Below are 22,314 nucleotides of genomic sequence, written 5' to 3'. Positions count from 1 at the left end.
AGTTCGGTGAGGTCAGCCAATCAACACAGAATCCAGTTATGGTGCAGCAGAGTTGGTAAAGAATGGATATTTCACTTTAATGGAGTGCAGATTTTTTTTTTTTTAATACCTTCATTCTTGCTTGCTTTCTTTTGGGTCTTTTATGTTTGTGTTTTGCAAATCCTTGTAGAAATAAAATGTTTTACATCAGGCAGAGGCAAACATCTTCTCTCTTAAATGTGTTAATGGACAAACCCTAATTATTTCATTAACAGGCGAGATGCACGCTACCACGATAGAAAAGTATAAAGATATTTCAACATGCATTATTTCTTATTCATTTTCTTCCATGAGTCCTCTATTTCTCTATTTTTTATGTGATCTGAATGTGTGATTATGTGTGTCTGTGTGTGTGTGTATTTGAATTTGACAGATTAAACAATCATTGAGCAGTCTTGAGACGAAGTGGTCACACTTAATTTCTCATGCCAGTGATGCACTAATGAATCAACACACGCTTGCCTGTCAACAGCGAGGGGTCGTGGTAAAATATACTGGCGTATATTTTAGCCAAACTGCTATTAAAATACAGAAAATACGGGTGCATGTTTTTAGATAAGAAAAAGGGCAAGTGTGTTGTTCTTGGAAAATAAATTTGAATATACAATTAGAATTAGGATGTTAAAATAAGTAATTAATTGGCAATTTTTGTATTTTGTGTAATATAAACTAAATTCAAATTATACTTAAAAAATAAAAAAAAGATGGAAAAGCTAAACTATATTGTTGGAACAGGATGGTTCAAAGTAATGTGTGTTTGCTTGCTTGTCCCAAACTGACAGTGTCTGTGTTTAGCCATGGCATGTAAAGGGATTTGCTCCGTGTGCGTGTGTGTGTGTGTGTGTGTGTGTGTTTGGCAGTGTACTCAGAGGTGTGTTCAATGTATGTCGTGGAGATTGGAAGCCCTGGCAGTAGAGCTAAGTCTTCAACCCCCTGCAGGAGTGATCATTGACATTCTCTTGGTGTATATTTGCGTGTGAGTATTTTAGTTGAGCAGCTGTTTCCAGTTCTTCCTACTGCCACATTGTCCATGTCTTGATCCACCACGACGCGCCAAGCATCAAATATTGTTTTCCACACATGCACCTTGCACAGCCTGAGACATGTCAGGCTATGAGAGAGAGAGAGAGGAAGAAAGAAAGAGAGAGTTTCTTCTGTCGGGCAACAGTGGAGGAAGGGAAGAAGAGGAAGAAAAAAAGAAGAACATGAACAGTGGCATCTGTGCTGGCTGTAGGGAAAAAAAATAGCATTTGGATGTTTTTCCCCCTCTTTTTCTGGCAAGAGTAACGTGTTTTTAAACCAACCTCCCCTCACAGATGAGCTTAAGAAGACAAAAGTTGTTTAATTCGGTTCCATTGCAGAGGCAGTAAAAGGATAAAGAGAGTGAGGCGCAATTTTTACTTTGTTCCAGTCATTTTGGAAGAGAATTGACATCTGCAAACTAAAGGCAGAACCGCCCACACTGCCAGCCTGTCACATCCAGTGCATATAAATACATATATGCCGGCACTCACACACACACACACACCTACAGGCTATGTGCACTCGCAGTGTCACACATACACACACAGAAATAGCAAAAACCACACATGCACTGAGAGGAGGGCATGAACGTTTACAGTATCCAGAATTTCTGTTTGTACTTATGAATAAATGCATGTTGATGAGAAAAGTTTTTGCAACCTGTGTTATTGCAGGGAGCATGTCGCCGCGTGTTGAATGACGCCCATTTACAATAGAGGATCTATCTTGTGTCTTGTCTGTTTGATCCCTCTGTCTTGGACTTTGCAAATCGCCAGGGTAAGAATGTTAGCAGGGCACATGGATTAAATGCTGGGACGTTGATGGGGGGGAGTAGGGGTAAAAAAAAAAACCATAAGCCATTTAAGTTGCCTCCGGGATAAGGCTGTCTGTCTGACTTTACAGATAAATAATGTCATGAGCCCTAATTTACCAGATCTTTGAAGGAGCCACGGCTCCCTTCTAATTCCCCTTGATTGGGAAATGACCTTCATTGTTGGACGCAGGGAGATGACATCTCCCTGGCAGATTTTTAAACAGAGCGAAGAGATCCGGCGACAACCCCTCACCCCACCGACTCCACCCCCCCTCCCTCCGTCTCCCTCCCATATTCCTGCTCTGTTTGTTTTGTTTGCGCGACATCTTTCTCGAAAGAAAGAGTGCGTCTGTTTTAAGTAGGCGCTGGATTAGATAAATGGGATGTGACAGGTGTGACCGCTGCCTTCAAGATGCCTGCCTTGCTCTCTCTCTCTCTTTCTCCATGTATCTCTCTGTCAACTCTCTCTCATTTCCTCTAATAACATCGCCTCTCTCTCTTTTCTCTCCTTCGCCTTTCGCTATTTCTTTCTTTGACTTCTACCCACTTACACTCCTTCTCTCCCTCTGTCTTGTTACATTTGCATGCCGTGCCGGCGCTGATGCAACTCATAATCACAAAGCCGCTCATTTGAAGTCTGAATTTCCCTAATCTGAAGAACAGGAGAGGGTGAAGGAAGGAATGAAGCGAGGGAGAAAGACAGGAGCAGGTCGAGCCATCACTTGATCAGGTGGTGAGTGGAGAAGAGTAAAGTCTTTCTGCGCTTTGAGATCACAAGACGCTTTCCCCAGCGCAGAACAGCCCTCAGCGGTTAGAAGCATCCACAGCGACCGGTTGAAACCTCATTGCAGCTTCATATATATACGACTGTTACAGCCATATCATCGCTGTCACACTCCGTTACAACGCATGTTCAAGCACGCTGAGGAGAGAATTAGTGAATTATTGAGCGTGCTGACTTATTCAGAGTGTGGAAACACGCATCACCAAAGAGAGAGAGAGTCAGTGAAGTGTAGAAAACGGCAAGTGATAATGGTCTGTACCTCTCATACAGTGTTTGGCCACTGACAATGAAAGCGTCGTCAATATTGAAAGCCTCTGCCTGGCTTTATTCCCTCAGTAGAGAGCAGAGGAATGATTTTGAAAAAAAACTTGGTCTTGGGGAGTTTTCTCTTCCGCTCACATGGATTGAAAAAAATAGAATCTGGGGTCATCTAGGGTCTAAATGACTTCATTGTGGACTGTGATCTCAGTATTAAGTTCCACTTCCACCATCAGCCTGCAAGTTAATGATTAAAAAACTATCCCCGCATAATACACTATAATGTCATCAATACAACTGGAATGTACCCCAGTGTACCACACCAACACACAGAGGAACATAAGTATACAGTATTTGTGCCGCTGTCCCAGGTGGCATGCTCCATATTGTAGTGAGATTAGCCAAAGATTAACCCCGTGGACCCTTGACTCTCCCCCGTCCGTCTACAAAGAGCTAAGCTGACAGGTTGACTCACTTGTTTCTGTAATTACAGAGCACAACACACACTTTAACACACCTTCGCTTGCATGTAGGAGGATAATGTACATGTCCACGTGTCTATTGATGCATTTAGAGCAAGTATGCAGTACATCTAGACGTATGTCTGCAGTACAGGTAGTGTGTTCCCTTTCGGAGCTGACGCCGTCTTCCTTCTCAGTGTCACTGTTAATTGGGCTTAGCCGGCATTAAGTCTATCATGCTCGCTATCCAAACAAACACAGGTTTTATAAGGTCAAAGATAAGGATGCTAGAAATTACTTACCGGTCAGCTGCTTTCACTGTCTGAAAGTTGTTCATCCAACTTTATCAAACCTTTTTGGATAAGTTTGCAGACAAAGTTTGTGTCTGATGTAGTTTTACAAAAAAACAATGAGGTTCAGTTACACAGTTAGAAATTCTTAAAATGACATTACAATACTTATATTATTTATATTAAATGTTGAACTAGTAAATACAGAATGTCTCCTACTTTACTGAAAAAGTCCATTCCCAGTGTATTTATACTGGAGGTTTCATGTGATGTCACAAAATCATGCTTGTACCTACCTTAAACCTACAGCACAGCACAGAGAAACTAATCCTGTTCAGCAGGTGAGTGTCACAACACATTTTTGAGTGGAGGTGGACTCCAGTTAAAGAGTACAGTGTTCAAAATTAAGAATTTAGTTAGGATGCAAAACCGAACAGAAGCTCATGAAGAACCAAAACTGCAATTTTTCGCTCCTATAAGCAAAACAACAAAAGTTGTTGGGTTGTGTGAACTCTGGATTTTCCTAAGAGGCTAAGAGGCAAGAATACATCGTTGAGATTAGTTCAGTTGGCATGTGGATGCAAAAATAGATCATTTGAGGACTTAAAATTTGAGTCAGGTTTATATTGGCTGAATAACATGTTTGCTTTCTGAAAGAATAGAGTGCTGCAGGAATGACTCCTTAAACTTGAAGTCAGTGAGCATTTTTTCACTTCCGGTTCCCTCCTCTCGAAGTTAGTGGTTTTTTTAATGGAGTTTTGGGTTGGTTAACTAAAACTTAAAATACATCAGTCAATACCCCGCTCGTGAATTTGAAGTGGCTAAATGAGACTATAAACATCATCATGCAGATCAGCATGTACAGCATGATGATATTTATAGTGTTGTTTGTTTATAGCTTAATGTTAGCATTTAGGCTTCAAAAATCATTCAAGTGATGTTCATTGTATAGAAGTTTTGCTGAACAAAATATGTATCAAAAACTTTTGTTCTCCATAATGCAAAAATCCAATGAGCTTTTTTGTTGTTGAGGAAACCAGGGCCATGCTCAGCCTACAAAAATATGTCATCCCTGCAGCACTTTACATTATCAAATCTTTGGATGGAAGAAAAATTGTATTTTTGTAAATGATAAAATACAGAAAGGAAATTGTAAGCATTGTTTTTTTTTCTGCTTATAAGAGATGATTACCAAAGGTCATTCAACTTCACATGTCAAAGACAAGTGTAAACTTTTAAAACAAGACAGACGGATGATTATTCATCATGACAGCTTGGCAAAAGGCACAGAGCTTTACTGTGAGCTGTATATATTATATTTTGTATCTGTGTGTCTGCTGATGGTTGTTTTGTCAGTCCTTTTGCGAATTTATGGAAATTATTTGACACCTCTCCAAAGCTTTGTTTGTTTGAAAAAAGGGATCCAGTTTTTGTGTTTTGCCTGTTTGATGGAGTTGCATCCTCAGCATTAATTGTCACGAATCGTAAGACAAAAGTAGCACGGCGCTAAAACTTGGGCTTGGGATTTGGTACAGTAGCGTTGGACGTCCCTCAAAGGCGAGTAGTTGAAGGCTTTGTAATGAAGAGTTAGCATGACTCTAAGAATGTGCGGAGTCTTTTGCTGTTGTTTCATGTGCTCGTTCTGTCAAGTGTCTCCAAGTCAGTCAAATGCAGATTCCTAGGGATGTGAGAGAGAAGAAGAAAAAGAAGAAGAAGAAGAAGAAGTCTTCCCTAACTTGAGATAACTGGCCTGGGATGACAGTTGGTTGCATTGAGCTGTAGTGTGAGAAGAGGAGATGGAGAGAATAAAGGGAGTAAGAAAAGGAGAGGAGGGTGGAGATAATGAAGGGTGTATGCCAGCTCCTCCTCCACCTCCATCTCCTTTTTCCTCCTAGTTTGTTTATTTACATCTTAAAGTTTAGGTCATTTTTGAATCGAATAATTTATCTCTTCCTCTCCCTCTTCCCTTCTAGGAGCAGGACGGCACTAAGGGGAGCTCCCTGAGTCCTTACCCCCAGCACAATGCTACCTCACCAGGCAAAGAGGATGGTGGAGGGCGGTCCTGCGGCGACGGGGTCTCAGCGACGGGTACCCTGGGAACCCCAGAGAGACGCAAGGGCAGCCTGGCAGACGTGGTGGACACACTGAAACAACGCAAGATGGAGGAGCTGATCAAGAACGAGCCGGAAGGTCAGTGATGAAAGGGGACGCTTGTTCAGCCAGATGTGTGATCTGCAACTCCCCGCCATCTCTCTGGCTCCGCGCCGCTCTTTTATCACACTCGTCCTTTTCACTCTTCTTCCTGTCTTTCTGTCTTGTCTTGTTTTTTTCTCTATCTTTCTCTCTCTTCCTCTGTTATGAACCCACACACATTCAGATGAGAGGCGAGCCTTTGTTTTTCCAGAAGGCAGACAGACAGCATCAGCTGTTTGGGACTATTGTCCACCACGCTTTGCATATCTAACACAACCTGACAAATCCGATGTGTGCGTGCGCTCGTGTGTGCAGTGTATGCCAGAGTGTGTAAAAAGCCTGACTTCTTTACAAAACTCCTTAACCCTTAATTCTCCAATTGTTTCCAGGTTTTAATTTGAAGGGAGACACACTCACATTATCTTTCTTCTAAATGATCAGTGAGGGGTAAATGCATTTTATCACCTTTTTAACTGCCTTTGGAATACTCAGAGGTAACTCTCTCGGCCCTCAGATAAAGACTTCCCACACTGTTGAAGACACTAAACCAGATTGTTGCCCAGGGCTACATAGCTTAGCACAATTAGCCCCCACATTTCATTCACAAATTTACCCTTGGGCTAACAGTGGGATCAAGAAATAAAATTAGCCTGTGGCCAGCTCTAATTTCTCATTGGGCAGATACATGGGGGCTTAAGTCACCATGAAACACATGTGATAGTGATAATGTGATAAGGAGATTACCAACAGGTGTCCATCTGATGGGATCATATAAATAACATTGTGCTTTATTGGTCGAGGTGTCTTTAGTGTGCTACACAGTGAGATCAGTGTTGGTTTCAAAACAGGTACCTGAAACTGGTAGGGAATCACTGCCTCGCTCAAGGGCACTTAGACAAAGCAGATACTCGATACATCTTTCACACCACAGAAAAATCCGTGGTAACCTACCCGGGCCAGACATGCATAAATCAATTTTTTTTATAAGAAGAGACCTGATTCAAAAGGGCGCTGAGCTGACCTGAGGATAATTGGACACGATCAAACATGCGGTCAGGACCTCTTTGGCAGATGCCTGTCATAACAACCACTAGATCTTATACACTTCCATACTTTCCCTTTAGCTTCTAAATGCACCACTGCTGTGTACTGAGATTTCTATTCAAACATGACTGAACTGTATGCAGCCTGTATAACACCATGACCAAAAGGTGAATGAAACAGTGTGGAGGCACAGTGTGTATTTTGCCTTTTAAGTGTAGGTGTTCATGTGTTGTTTTGTGCTCCAGTAATACATCAACGGGCTTTCATTTCAAGCTGCGATGTGCTAACCTTATTTTCCAGGCTTTTCTGTAAGGTTTTCAAAGCGGTCGAGACTGCTGGTCAGCACTCGCCTTCTGGTTGTTTTTATTCCAGTCAATAGAGAGGCCTGTTGTGGCACATTTGAACAAAAAAAAAAAATAAAACTAAAAGAAGAAACTTGCCTGTTTGTCGAGCGGAGCTGTAATTGAGGTGTGTTTTGGGTTGTTCGCTGCTTCACTGGACCTTGTGAACCGGCTGCACAGGAAAAAAACAACAATAATGGATCTTTATTAGTCAGCCAGTGCAGAAAGAGAGAGAGAAGGGGGGGGGGGTCGAAAGACAGAAGGAGGGAGAGAGAAGTGAAGGAGAGAGAGAGAGAGAGAGAGAGAGAGAGAGAGAGAGAGAGAGAGAGAGAGCAGTGTCTTCACAGACCCCATTAGCGGAGTGCCACAGTGGTGCGACTTCCAAACCAACCCGGAGCATTATCTGCCCTATGTCTAAATGAAATGCGCTAACAAAAGGCCCGAGCGCCTCCAGACCCAGCACACACATACACACATTAAAAAACCCAGGCCAAGCAAGAGAGAAAAGAGAGTAAAGAAAGAAAAGGGATGCTGAGAAAAGATGAAGAGAGGCAGAGGGAAATGGGGGGGGGGGGCTCAGTATTGAGCGCGGGATAGAAATCCCTTTTCTGTGCCCGGTTGGCTATTGTTTGGCTGTGTGGCTCACAAAGGCCATTAGCAGCAAACAGCAGGTTGGGATGAAAATTTAATGAAGGCTTTAATCATTATGAAAGGCCTGGAATATTACTGCTCTCTCTCTCTCTTACACATACGCTCGCACACTGCTTCCAGCTGGATCAATGACACATACACACACACACACACAAACACATTTGCTCCGAGTGTCAGAGCATTAACTCTAGGAAGGATGCGAACCAGGGGCCAAAGACACAAAATGGGTCAGAAAACGATAAACATCTCGAAACAGAACGAGAAGCTTGACTTATGGAAGCCCTGAGCTAGACATCTCACACACACTGAGTTACTCACAGTTACACACACAAGTATGGCTTAAGTTTGAAAGATATAGTTCTGTGTCTGTGGCTAGTGTTGCTCTACTTAGGCGAGATGAATGGAGAGTGGTAGATACTAGGTCAGTGTGTGTGTATGTGTGTGCTGTTTAAGCCTTTGGGAGCATGTATACTTGTGTATGTGTATTTGCATATGTATTTGTGATATTGTGTGTGTGTGTGTGTGTGTGTGTGTGTGTGTGTGTGTGTGTGTGTGTGTGTGTGTGTGTGTGTGTGTGTGTGTGTGTGTGTGTGTGTGTGTGTGTGTGTGTGTGTGTGTGTGTGTGTGTGTGTGTGTGTGTGTGTGTTATAGGAAGGATTTGGCTGCATGCATGTAAGGTGTGTATGCGTGTGTATTGGCCTCTAATAAATGACTAGCCGTCTTGTCCCCCATGGCCTGGCCCTACCATGCTCCACCGCTCTCCTGCTCTCTCCATTCATCTCCTGTCTTACTCCACCGGCCACCTGCTACCCTGGAGATGCACATTCACTCGCACAGACACGCATACACACACACAAACTGCTAGCCGCTGTCTTCAGGAGCGACAGGGAGGAATAGCGAAGATAAGAATGCAATGACACTTGCTTGTGTGTGTCTGTGTGTGTGTGTGTGTGTGTGTGTGTGTTTGTCTGGATTTAAGGCAAGAGGCTCGTGCTGGAGTGTGTGTGTGTGTCATTACGTGTAATAATGAGAGCAGAGTGCAGAGTGTCACGGAAGGCATGGGGTCGAAAAAGAGAGCCGGTGCTAAAACCCAAGAAAGATGACTGCACACACACACACACACACATACAAACACACACCTGGACAGTTCCCTTGGACTCGCCATTTAACCCCTTGCCACCCCTGTGCCACAAAGCAAAGCCTAGTGATAATCTATTAGCCCAGCAGCGGGAAAATACGTGCACCTGATAGACCAGACAGGTAGACAGACAGACATGATTATAATGCAAAATGAAGAGAAGAAAAACGAGGGGAATTAAAAGGAGGAGAAACATCACTAAATGGGGCACAGATGTTCCTCTCAGCCCCTGGAGTGGTGCCTCCACTGCCCTGGACTTTCACCAGACACTCAGCCTCATTCCTTCTCTACTCTCCGTCCACTCCTTCCCTCTCTATATGGCAGCTTTGACTGCAAGTGGCTCACAGTGAGTGCCAGCTGAGCTCCATCGCCGGACCCGTCTGTTGACCCTCTGCTACCCAGCTACCCGTCACTGGGGCTCAATGACCTCTGGGACTTTTTGTCCATGTGTGTTTTAGTGTAACTTCCGCTGAGAACAAGAATAAATGCAGGTACGTTACTAGAATCGTCTTTCTACCGTACATCATTTTTAGCTGGATAAACCTTTAGACATCACGTCGTGATGTGATTTACCCGCAGAGTTGCCAGTTGCAGCCAAATTCATCAATATTCCTCAGCGTTCCCACTCCCAGTGTCAACACTTCACTTCCTGTGAAAAAAAACTGTGATAGAAATTTGTTTTGATTCAGCAGCATCTAAAACATATTAACTTCAGAATTTCAGAATGATTCAAATTAAACTTCTTTCATATTAACAATTGTGATCTTCTACCCTAAAAAAGAGGACAAAAAAGAAAAACACAGCTAATTGCACACATTTTTGCAAAGTGACATCCAGTTTGACAAAATGATTGCTATTCTTATAAAATCTATGCACTGAACTTGATGGTCAACAAATGTCAATATTCTTGTTGTTTAACTGAACCACAGTGCGGCTCTGGGGTCAGACCCTGGCCTCTATACTGCGCGGCCTTGACCTGAACACACGTGCAGGGAAACAAGAGACACAGTCGTGCACACAGTCGTGCACGTTATGTAGGTTTACAGCCGCGCCCGCAACCTCGAGGTCGACCAGAATGGTGTTTTTATGGCTGAGCGTACTCGCTGCTCCAAGGCACTGGTTTCCATACTGAAAATGCCAACTCAATGACAGATATCACACAACACACACAGGCACATGCTCAAACATGCACATGCAGCACTTCATCTATTTTCAAGGCAGGGAGGGAACCCAGGGCCTGCTTTTAGAGAGCACTGAGGCATTTTATAGGACAGCACTTAGGCAAGGCCATTGTGCCACACAAGCACACAGTGGCCGGAGCTCCCTCACGCCTCCGTACACTCCAATGGGTGACAATGGGAAAGGCGGATACATTCTGCCAAGAAGAAGGAGAGAGAGAAAGAGGGATGCAAAAGAAGAGAGCCGGAAAAGTGGAGGGATCGAGGCAGTCTCTGGTTCATCCGTCCATCAGTCCACCCCCTCCTTCACTTTGCTTAATCCTTCCACTGCTGGGGTGGGGGGGAGGGGGGTAAAACACACACATGCACACATACACAAGCACACACACTAAACATTAACAATGGTAAATACAACCCTTGCACGTCATCATCACATGGACTTGTGACTTTTAGGCACAGATCCCTAAGGGGAATTTGTGGACTGCAACACGCATATGTACACACACGCTCACACACACACACACACACACAAACACAAACACGTATGCTGCAGCAGGTTCACAACCCTAGCGTGGGAGCGGGCAAACGTCTTTATGTGATTTCCACCCTTTGTTAGTAATTAGTTAGTTGTATAAATTAACATGAAGTGCAGCAGGACTCAGAGCCATTGTTTATCGCGATCATTCTTCTCGCGCTGGGAAAAAGGCGAATGAAATGAAACCGAGGGGGAGGTTGAAAGAGAGATTCTTTTCTTCTTTTTTAATTCACTACAAGTGAAAAAGAAAGTTCGGGCGGGCAAAGCCAGAAAAAGCAAGATTTTGTCCTCCTGTTTGCCAATTAAAGGGCTCTTAATACACGGTCAGCATTCGCTGTAGAGAAGTTGACATCATGCTTATGAGACTAACTCTGCCTTGAACCAATTACGAAGAAGATTTGAACTCCATGTGTGGTATTTTTTATGCTACCACTCCTTTCCTGTGACCTGGCAGAGAAATAGAAAACTTTCAGCGGAGAAATCAAACATTCTTCCATCAGAAAGATCACAATATTGAAAAAGAAAATGGAATCAATAAAACTCACTGTGAAGCACACTACGAGCTCACGCTACAAGTTGAAGCTAAGCCAGTTCCTTTTTACTCATCACTCTTTCCAGTTGTGTCAGTGTCACTGTGTCAGTTAATATCACCGCGTTTGTAATAGAAGGGGTAAAAATCACCACGGACATGGCTCACAATTCAAATCGAGTCAATTCAGGGAGTTTTTTCCCCCCTTTTGTGGCATGAGAAACAGGCAACGTCATGGGGTGAACCTGAGGCCTATTGTGGGGCCGGCCATTGTTGGCTCGATGAAAGGCGCATTCAAGTCACTTTTCTTATTGAATTGTTTTGCGTCTGCTTTTCAACATGGCATTCTCTCTTCAGCCTTGTGCAAGACAATCAGTGGGGATGAAACTCCTTTCTACCATTCTTCCCAGTCCAGATGAGCGATATTAAGGAGATGAATAGTGTGTGTGTGTGTGTGTGTGTGTGTGTGTGTGTGTGTGTGTGTGTGTGTGTGCGCGCGCGCCCGTGTGTGTGTCTGTGTGTGTGTGCGCGTAAGTGTGTTGCCTGAGCTTTTGTCCGATACATGAGCATAAAGGGGCTTAGAAAGAGGAGAGAGGGTCCTGTGGTTTTCCTGATGGTGTGTGTGTGTGTCTGTGTGTGTTATTGGCCTCCTGGCGTTGCATTAAGTTAAGGACAAAGGCCTGAGGTTCATGAATCAGCCAGGGCTTCAATAGCTTAGCTATTGTGACCTACCCACAATATGACTGTCCTACAGTACAGTGTGTGTAGGTGCATGTGTGTGTCTTTTTTTTGTGTGTGTGTATGTTGGTACCTGATGATAAGAGGTGTGTATTTCTGTGCATTTTCTGTGTCATACAGTCATATGAATATGTTTGGGTGTCTGTGTGTATTTGTGTGAGTTGGACTGTCCCACATAAAGGTCTCCTGTCACCGACTCCCGAACGTAAGACAGACCCCAGTGTTTTGGCATCCACCCATTGACTTCCATTCAGCGCCATGTCCCATGACCAAATCAGTGGAATCCATGATTTATCTATTCAGCTTTCTCATAAACTCTCCTCATTTGCACACCCTGTTGTTGTTTTTCCTTCTAGTTCTGTGATTTTCCTTTCTTGGTCTTTTCTCCCATTCCCATGGAGAGACAGAGGAATGTTTTTATGCTGTAAACTGACTGCCAGATGAATGAGTTTTGTGTGAAGTGCGCCGACTTTTGTCCCTCAATTACTTTATCAAAAGGATATGAAATGCAGCCGAAAAATCTGAAAACTTTTAACTCAAGCACTTAACACAACAAAACACACTGAGACACAGTGTGGAAAGGAATTGCTTCTTTGAGTTCAACCAGTTTTCAAAAAGGCCAGACTAGTGCACGCTCGAACATTTTACGTCAATAAGAATAGTCAAGTTAGAAGATAACGGTCAACAGACAACAGGCTTCCATTAACTTTACAACTTTACTGACATACCAGCAGTTACTTTGTGAGTAGGAGGATGTCATATTTTGGAATGAAAGCTTTGGGTTTTTTTTTTATCTTGATATTGTGCGATAGCAAAAAGCCATCACTTTGCTGCAAGCTTTCCAGGTGTTTCTATTAACATGCATATGTTTTAGTGTGTGTGCGATGATACATACAAGTTTCCTTTAAATAAAGGACAAATAGGTGGAAGTTGCTCATAAGTTATGCATTCATGACTTAATGTTGTTCCCCATAGTTTTTTATTGCAGTCTCAGTTACAACAATTGGTAAGGCTTTATTTTAAGGGTCTGTAGTTTCCTAGAAAGTGAATTGGAAAGGCAGTTCATTTAATCAGAGTTTAGTTAGCTATGATAAGTTTTGAAGCAGTTGGTAATTCCAGTGGAAAAAACATGTCAAACAAATCTTCAATTATTATTAATTGACTATTTGTAACATTTTCCTATATGTAGAAATGTATACCTACCTGTAGATAAATATAACAGTGTTGCATGTTCAGCTGACCATCCATGCACCTACTGTAAGGCTGGGTTAGTAATTAGTTAGGCTGAACAAACTGGTGTTCCACTTGAACAATATTTCTATTTCCCCTACGGTATCATTATTACTAAATTACAGAGTTCTTCAAAAATATGGACATTATTCACCTGTAAAATAAAGTATTACAGAACAATTTTTTTATGTTTCATGTTATGTTTGTGCCATGAATAAATATAAACAGGAACCAAATAACCAATACAGGAAATGGAACATAACAAAACATAGGCAAATCAGCCAGGCTGTACAGATAAAAGTGCAATACCAGGCACGGCAGGAGGATTATACTCAAGCAAATTTCTTCCAGATATAAGTGACTTTACCTATTGTGATGCATATGTTTGTCCACAGTGTGTTTATACCATTTGCATGCATTTGCTTATATGTTTATGTGACCTATATAGACTTGTCCTATACTGTGAGTGCACAGCTACAATTTTATGTCGCCTTCATGGCAGCATGAATGTAAGCTTACTGTAGGCTATAATGTACTTTAAATAGACTGTAAGTAAGCTCTGTGTTAGAGCTTATTAGCTGTGGCTGTTTTTGCAAGAGATTCCGTCTGTGTGCATCGTGCAGTGCCACATACTACATTTTAAGATATTCGTGTGTGTGTGTTTGCGTGTGTGTGCGTGTGCGAGAGACAGGAACTACACCCCTGTCCCTCGTATAATCCATGTAGGCTTGTGTGCAAAGTAGCACAATCTGCTTACCACAATTTTACATCTCAGCTCCAACACCCAACATCAGAGCTGTAGCCCCATGCCACCCATGTCAGCAGTGTCCGGCGCATGATTTAAGGCCTGACATAGAAGGGCTTTAACAACCTAAGTGAAGGCGTGTGATTGGTGTGTATCTCTGCATAGCTTTTAATAGATTGACTGCACACACAGCAGTAAAAAAAAAAAATTCATGTCGCCCCATTCATGATGACGAACGCACCAGCCTGTGTGACCTGACCGAGGAGCTACCCCATGATGCATCAGGCATAGCAAATGGACACATGCCAACATTCCACGTAATCACCGCCCACGGGCCACCCTTGCCGCTTCCGCTCCCACTTATCTGACGGATATCAAGGTGGTGTGCGTACTGTTGCGTAGCTTTAGCACTAAAGTCAGTCGGCTAGTGACACAGTCTTTCAATATGTCAGCGAGCGAGGAAGCCAGTCCCTCCTACAATGCATCAGACAGCTTGCCAAGAAGTCCGCCACTCTAGCTACTCCCTCTTGTAACTACTCAGACATCCATTCACTCAGCCGGTCCGTCAGCCAGTCACTGTGTCAGCCTTTGAAGCCACGGGGTCTAAATTAATTAACCCCTGGCTTGCTGGTCAGAGGGCGGCTCCCGCAGATGAAGTGGTGGTGTCTGCGCTGTCAGCCTCAGGGGTCCCGACCCCGAGCTAACAGTGCGACCCGGCCTTATTTGAGCCAGATGTTGAGAGACAAGCATCCTCGGCAGCCCCCTCCCCCTCCACCCCTTCACTCCTGCTGCATTCTTTTCCTTCTGCCACTGCTGCTTGGCCAGCCGAGCGGCCATCATCATCACCAGCCGCTCATGCCGGGGCTCTGATGCTCCGCTGGATAGACCGCTGCTGTATTTCTCTGTCTGCCTGTCTGCTCCCTCCTCGTCCCTCCTCTCTACAGCCGTCCTTCTCCCTCTCTCTTTCTCCCTGCGGGATCCCTCTATCCATCCATTCACCTCTTCCCTCCCTTCCCTCTATTTTCACCCCTCCCTCCTCGTTTGGCCGCCTGCCCCTTTCCGCTTCGCTCAGAGGAAAGAGTGCCGTGTGTGTGTGTCACCTGGCAGCATGCCTGCTCTCATCACCCCCCTCCCTTTTCTCCTACCTCATCCTTCCCTCTTCTTTCTCTTTTCCCTTCTCATTCCTTGCTTTCCATCCTCACCCCTACCCTTGCTTCTATTTCTCTCCTCTGCCACCTTCCCTCCATCCATTTCCTCATACCTCCTTTTGTCCCCATCACTCTCTCCACCTGCTGCTAATCACTCCCCCTCCATCTCTTTCACTCCCAGCCTCCATTCATACACCCCACCCCCCCTCCCCCATTCGTCTCTTCCTCGGCTGGGCTCAGGAGCAGTGAACAGGTGTTGTCTCCTTTTGATTTGGGTGCGTTCGGATTAATGCTGTCAGCTCAGCTGTTAAAACAACTGCCACCGCCAGATGCCAGTCAGTTTGGGGCTGGAGCTGTCACCTACACACACAAACACACACACACACAAACATCCAAGCAAACGCACTCTCAGATGCAAGCGTGCACTCGCAGGGTGACATGCGCATGCATACACTCATACACAGGGCCTCTTGGCTCATTGTAATACCGACAAAGCAAATCAGCTGCTGTATGCCAGTCTTGTCTGTAACACAGGTGTGTGTTTCTGCAGCCTCTCCAAAACATCACAGTCAGTGGGTTTTAATAGGGACACTGTCACTTGATACGACAGTGGTTATAAATACGCAGTCACAGTTGCTATCATCTCAAGTCCATTATTTAAAGGGGCCTTGTTGTACTGTAGGAAGTATTCGGGCTTGTTTGCATTAGCTTGGCCTGTAACTGTATTTGCTGTTGGAGAAACTCTCCATTCCTGAGGCAACACTTGATTTCTACCTCTCCACCTTCACCCTCCCTCCCTCTGTCCTCCCTTTACCCTGCTCACACTCACTTGTTCCTTTCTTTTCTCCAAAACATTCCCTGTATCCAGCACACACACACAGTTTCTTACATTCCTCATCCCTATTCGCTTCATTTTTAAAGTGTTACTTAAAACTTTCACCGTATACATCTATGATCTGTGTCTGCATGCCTCACCATTTTTTTTTGGCAGAGTCCCACGCTCACAGCCCTTTTTTCAGTTGGCTTATATTTAGAATGTGAATCTTTTGTTGAAATTTATGAGTAAAATGATGATTAACTATGAATATCAATGATCAGAAAACGTGTATGTGATGTGTAACAGCGCTATTTGAAGCTCCTTTTAGATTTCTGTCTGTGTGCATGTGTGTGTGTCAGATGGTGGGTAGTGGGCTTCGAGTGGTGATGCTGGTATCTGTGCCCGTTTTTTTTTTTTTTTACACAAACCCATTTAGAGATGCAGAAGAATTGATAGAAACATTCCACAATCCATCTTTTCCATCTGTCAGATTATTTTTTATCTATCTTCATCTCTCTCCCTCTCTCTCTCTCTCTCTCTCTCTCTCTCTCTCTCTCTCTCTATTTCTCACTCACACACACTCACACACACAGACAAATTGAACTCATGTACTCGGTTGTTTGCAAACTTCACACTAGACAGTCTTGTGATGCTGGTTCAAGGAGCCGTCCGCACTGAGACACTGGACACTTGTTTGTTAGGTCATGTCGGTTTGTCTGACACACTCTTACACCCAAAAGCACACACACCCTGCACACTCTCTTAACATTGAGCCCTGTGTCTAGCTCTCCCTGCCCCCCCAGTATCAGTTTACTATTTGAAAACACAAGCGAACGCAGGATTTCTAGCCCACTAACCAAACTTGATTGTTCCCCAGTTTAGATCACGCCCTCCTCATCCGTTTTGTTGGTTCGTTTAATTACGCTAACAAGGTTACGGCCAAGGTTATCATACCCGACTGTAGTCTCCAGCCCCAGAGCCAAACGTTGTTAAGACAATTAGCCCACTCAGAGAGTCATGGGTGTCTTGTCGGAGGAATGGTGATGGTGGTGTGTGTGTGTGTGTGTGTGTGTGTGTGGGGGGGGGGGGGGGGGGGGGGTCCAAAGACAGACAGGAATGTTTGGGAAGAAAAGAAGTACTGATGCAAGGAACTTTGTCTGAGAGAGGCTGAAGTCAAAGATTCTATATTTATCAATAAAGTCATTGACACAGTTGTTGCTCTAACAAAGATATGAATATTACGATTATTTGATAAACATCCTAATCATTCATTTGTTGCTGTTTACTATACAATAATTCCAATGATGTGCGCATTTATATTTTAATAAAATGTATCAAATTTGAATTTGTAGACTGCACTTCTGAGCTATTTTGAGCTCTACTTGGCACCTCTCCAGAGTGTTAAAATCATATTGATCCTTAATCTAACAATAAGTGGTCATGCTGACAACATTTTTGAAAGCGATTATTTCTTCTATAAGAAAGTACTGTATTTAATAACAATCAGAGAAAGTTTCTCACAAAAGGACTTGTAATTGACGCATTGGCCAGTGCACGTATGAAATGACAAATGTTCACACTAGTGCAATCATTGATTAAAAAAATGTTCTCATTAAAAGAGCATTCTAGTGAGTTGGAAGTGCACGTAAATAATAATAAACCACAAACAAGACAGATTCCAAAGGAATGAAAATTTTAGTAGCAACGAGATATCCAGACTTTTAGTTCTAAGTACTGAAAACACTTCATCCTACATTTCCCATAATGCAACTCAAAAGCATCTTTAGTTAGGCTGACTCCCAAGTGCTCAATTCTTTCGAACCCCCACGCTTCCTACTGTTTGTAATGCTATTTTAAAAAAGGAAATTTAAGAGCAGCAGATTTGTCAATTGATTGACTGTCAGTAGGATCTTACACCAACACTGTTGTCATTTAATTTGTGTTCTACTCTTCCTATATGCCGGCCGCAGATGGCTAAGTGATCTAAATGTGAACTAAACCAGAAGCATCAGACGTTATTGACGAGGAAAATCTCATTAACTGATCAAAAAAAAAGTCATCGTCTAAAAAACAATATGATCTTGCCAGGAAAATTGGAGAGTAGGAAAAGATTTTAAGAGGGGGAGATGATGAATATTGGAGAACAGTGACTTGTAAGGCTCCAACAGGTCAGGCACACACACACACACACACACACACACACATGCTAGTCAGCAGAGCATTCCAGCACTGTTTGGACTTTTGTTGCCATTGGTCTAATGGTTCTCACATGTCTGTCGCCCTATCTTTAAGCAGAAAACAGGACAATGTGCGCTATTCTTAAGTCTTAACAACGCGCTCTGTCTCAGGCCGGTCAACACACAGATGGAACAAAAATTCACACATTGAGAAGAGAAACAAAAAGAGGCAGAGCCGGGTATCAAGACTAAAACAGACACATAAACAGAGGGAGAAGTGTGTGCGTCTGTTTTTGCTTGTCAACAGCGTCCGCGTTAACTGGAATAGGCGGGTCCCGCCTCCGCCGTCCAGCAAAGCAAAGCCACTCTAAAGCCAAGCCAACTGTCAATCAAACAGCCAACACAGGGCCAAAACAGATAGCATCAGAAATTACACAGTCTTCACCCATCAGTCTCACATGCACAAACACGCACACAACACAAGTGCAGGAGAGGTTAAAGTCACAGCTCAGCCGTGTTTGAATAGGCTTCAAACATGCAAAGCAACATTAGTGTGTCAGGAGTGTCTTGCTGTTCTGTCTGTCTCTCTGTCATTGCTTTGACAAGCAGACGAAAAATGTCACGACTCACAAGAGAAAAACTCTGCAGCGTGTGTGTGTGTGTGTGTGTGTGTGTGTGTGTGTTTGTGTGTGTGTGTGTGTATGTGTATTCTCCGTCTGTCTGTGGTGTAGTTAATGCGTGGGTCCATTCCCCTCTTATACACGGCAGGCCCTATACACAATGTCTTCTTTTGTTGTCACGTTAAAGTGATGCAATAAAGCTGTGCAGTGACAAGGACGGCCCGGGGCTGCCCGCGGTGACAGAGACTTTGAGCATGTGAGCGTGCACGCGCACAAGTGTGTGTGGAGTGGAAGACAAGAGCACTGAAGAGGGGTTATTGCCACGAGACAGATTGCAAGTGTCATTTTCCATTACAGCAGCCTGAGCCACTATGTACGACACACTTACACGCACACAGATACACACCAATACACATGCCTTGGCCTACTTCAGCAGGATGCTTTTGACAGGGAGATGTGTGTGCATTATAAGAGTGCCAGCCCTAAGTATTTGACCCTCTCCTCACTCTGACATCAGGTTAAGAAAGCAGAAATTGCATGCAGACACACTTTTTTATGTGATTTTTAAAAATGATAATAATTTGGCTTGTCTTATTGGTTGACTCACAGGTCAATAATATAAATCTGTTTTTTCCATGACTAAAGACTTCAAGAGTGTATAAATTACATTTTGATCCGTGAGTTACATAGAAATTGTCAGTGAGAACCTAATTTAAGTGATTTTCATGCTATAGTTGGTAGATTACATCATGTATCTCTATTGGTTGAGAAAAGTCTTGGACGCTTATGAAACAGTCTCATAAATAAAAGGTGCTTTTCTTCTTTACATTCAAATTGATACAGGGTTTTCACCTTAGGGCGACACCAGGATACAATGTACTTGTCAGAGCACCTCTTCAAGGGATCCTCGATAAATCCATGTAGTTTTAATACAGCATGACCCATTGTTGCGTGTGAACCTCTATTATCTATTCAAAAGTCTGTCATGAGGCTATGTTTGTTAACCAGACAATTAGCGGGCAGTATGTGGTGGTTATCAGTACCACAGTTGACACTTGGTCTCTTCAGCCTGTAAAGTATGAGGCAGTAAAATGAAAATGGGATCTGTGTTCGGCCCCATAGCTTGTCCCTAATAAGGTGCAGTGGCAGCAGCTATCAGGGGCCGAGCTGAATTAGTCCACAGCGGATTCAAATGTCTAGATGCTATCAAACACCATTTAATGATAATGGAGGTCACAGAGGCAATTGGGAAATGGTGTGTGTGTGTGTGTGTGTGTGTGTGTTTGTGTGTGTGTGTGTGTGTGTGTGTGTGTGTGTGTGTGTGTGTGTGTGTGTGTGTGTGTGTGTGTGTGTGTGTGTGTGTGTGTGTGTGTGTGTGTGTGAAAGTAACGTTTCTCTGTCTCCGGCAAAAACACTGCATTAAGATAGCATCGCTAATTTCTCCAGCTCAGCTCAAAAACAACATGCAGAGGAGGGGAGAGAGGAGAAAGAAAAAAGAAAACAGCACCCGAGCGAAATGAAACAACAAGGAAAGTTTTTCTGCGACTTTCTCGAATTTCGCTCCAGATTTTGCCCTTCATCGTTCTTTCACAATGTCGCGCCCTCTCTGCTGCTATTTCTGACTGCCAGTGTGTGGATCTGGCTCGCTGAGATTTCATGCCAGTGTAAAAATTGGCTGAGGGTTTGGTTCAAATCAAATTGGACATAAGCACCCACAACACCATCTGTTAGGGAAAGGCAGTGGAGTGAAGGGCAGAACTCTGTATTCAGATAAATGGATTTTCAATTTATTAAATTGTTGACTGACACCCTTGTAAATGTTCCCTTTATGTGCCGTGTCCTATTCTTAGAACGTCACATTTAATGGAAACATGTTGCTATACAGCCATGCAATCCCTAATATTAGACTGAAAAGAGAGCCCACTACATCTGTTGTTTTTTGTTAAATTCATTTTTTATATTTTTGTAGCACATTGCCCTCACATTTACATGAGAGGAAACAGTAATTTGTCCTTTGTTAAGCGCTTTTTTTTTCTATCCAAAAACTTAATTTCACTTTTAAAAGACAAAAATAAAGTCCTCTCTCTGGTTAGTTCCTATGTACGTATATTTGTGTGTGTGTGTGTGTGTGTGTGTGTGTGTGTGTGTGTGTGTGTGTGTGTGTGTGTGTGTGTGTGTGTGTGTGTGTGTGTGTGTGTGTGTGTGTGTGTGTGTGTGTGTGTGTGTGTGTGTGTGTGTGTGTGTGTGTGTGTGTGTTAATGAACAGGTGTGTTGCCCCGAAATGTGTTTAGAGAGGCGTAGAGCTGTGATTGTACTAGGGAAGGACCATATGTCCCTTGAGGCTTTACCCAAAAACTTATTTTACGCGGTTAATAACAGTCTTTTAACTCTCAGAAGTTGATGTCATGTAGCTCGATGTGTGAGTGTGTGCCAAATACTAAAAAAATTTGTGCGTGTGGGAAAGTGTCCCTTTAGCCTGCCTATAGTGGTCTGGGTGTGTATTAATAACTAAAGTTGGACTGGCTTCTGAATTAAAAGTCACCATGGACGTTGAGACCAACCAGGGACTGAGTCTAACACACGCTCACAGACACACACACACACACACACACACACACACACACATACAGCTCACATACTGTATATGCATCACTCTTTCTCATCACGATCCTCTGCTTCAGTGGGAGACAGGGAGCACTGGGAAGGGGCTAAAAAGTAAGGAGAAGGAGGAGGAGAGGGATTTTAGTGTTTACACAGAGGCCCAGCCACCGCGGCAACTGTTGCCAAGCGCTGTTCTCCCCAACAACAAGCCAGTAATTGGTACTGTTAGCGGGCTAACCTTGCGGAGGTGGTGGTGCAAGGTGGGCTTGGACAAAAAGCTTTTTGATACATCTCCCTCTCAATCTCTTTCTCCTCTCTCAAGCCACCATATAGTGCCCCTGTTTTTGTTTTTGTTTTGTATTTTAAAAAAGAGAGACTGCCTGTAATCTTGGCACGGCCCCGTTCGCTTTGGAAACGATTGGACCATCTTAAGAAGGAATCGATGAAAATGTGTCCAGACACATGGCCCAGCTCAACCAGACATGAATTGATCATCAAAATATCAACATCATCATTTCGTAATGGAGTATGTTGGCACCTTCAGTGCGAGGGGAATAGCCAGACTGAAAAGCAAAAGCTGCGGTATCAAGAGGGTGTAAATAAGTGAGGAGTTGTATTCAAAATTCTGCTTATTTTTTTCTGAAGTTTCTTTAAACATCTCTATAATGTAGAAGATCCAGTTCTTAAAATTAGCAACATCATACTACTAAAAGACTTGAGTATTATTTAAATAGTAACACTACATTTTAAACTTCAGCAAGTATTCATTATGTTGCTGTATTAGGTGGCACGTTAACACAGGTCATTTGTATTGCATAGTTAAGCACAGCTTGGGGCTATTGAGTAAACTATGTGCAGGTGTGTTTGCCTGCACAGATATGTTTCTTTATTTTACCGTCTATAGCCCAGATTAAGAGGTAAAAGTGATTTGTGCATTTATAAGGTTCAGAATAACGTTCA

The 22,314-nt window shown here is 43.3% G+C and overlaps 1 protein-coding gene across 5 annotated transcripts in view; it reads left to right on the top strand.

Moving 5' to 3' along the window:
• Positions 1–22,314, top strand: part of sox5 (SRY-box transcription factor 5) — a 143,814-nt gene that overhangs the window by 71,845 nt on the left and 49,655 nt on the right. For all 5 annotated transcript variants that reach the window (XM_083934902.1, XM_083934903.1, XM_083934901.1 and 2 more), the window contains exon 3: positions 5,643–5,859. In XM_083934902.1, the coding sequence (XP_083791028.1) occupies positions 5,643–5,859 (217 nt within the window). The remainder of the gene's footprint in view (positions 1–5,642; positions 5,860–22,314) is intronic.

This window comes from Echiichthys vipera, assembly GCF_963691815.1.
Source record: "Echiichthys vipera genome assembly, chromosome: 20".
NCBI classification, from domain to species: Eukaryota; Metazoa; Chordata; class Actinopteri; order Perciformes; family Trachinidae; genus Echiichthys; species Echiichthys vipera.
This window is presented reverse-complemented; position numbering and strand designations above follow the sequence as displayed.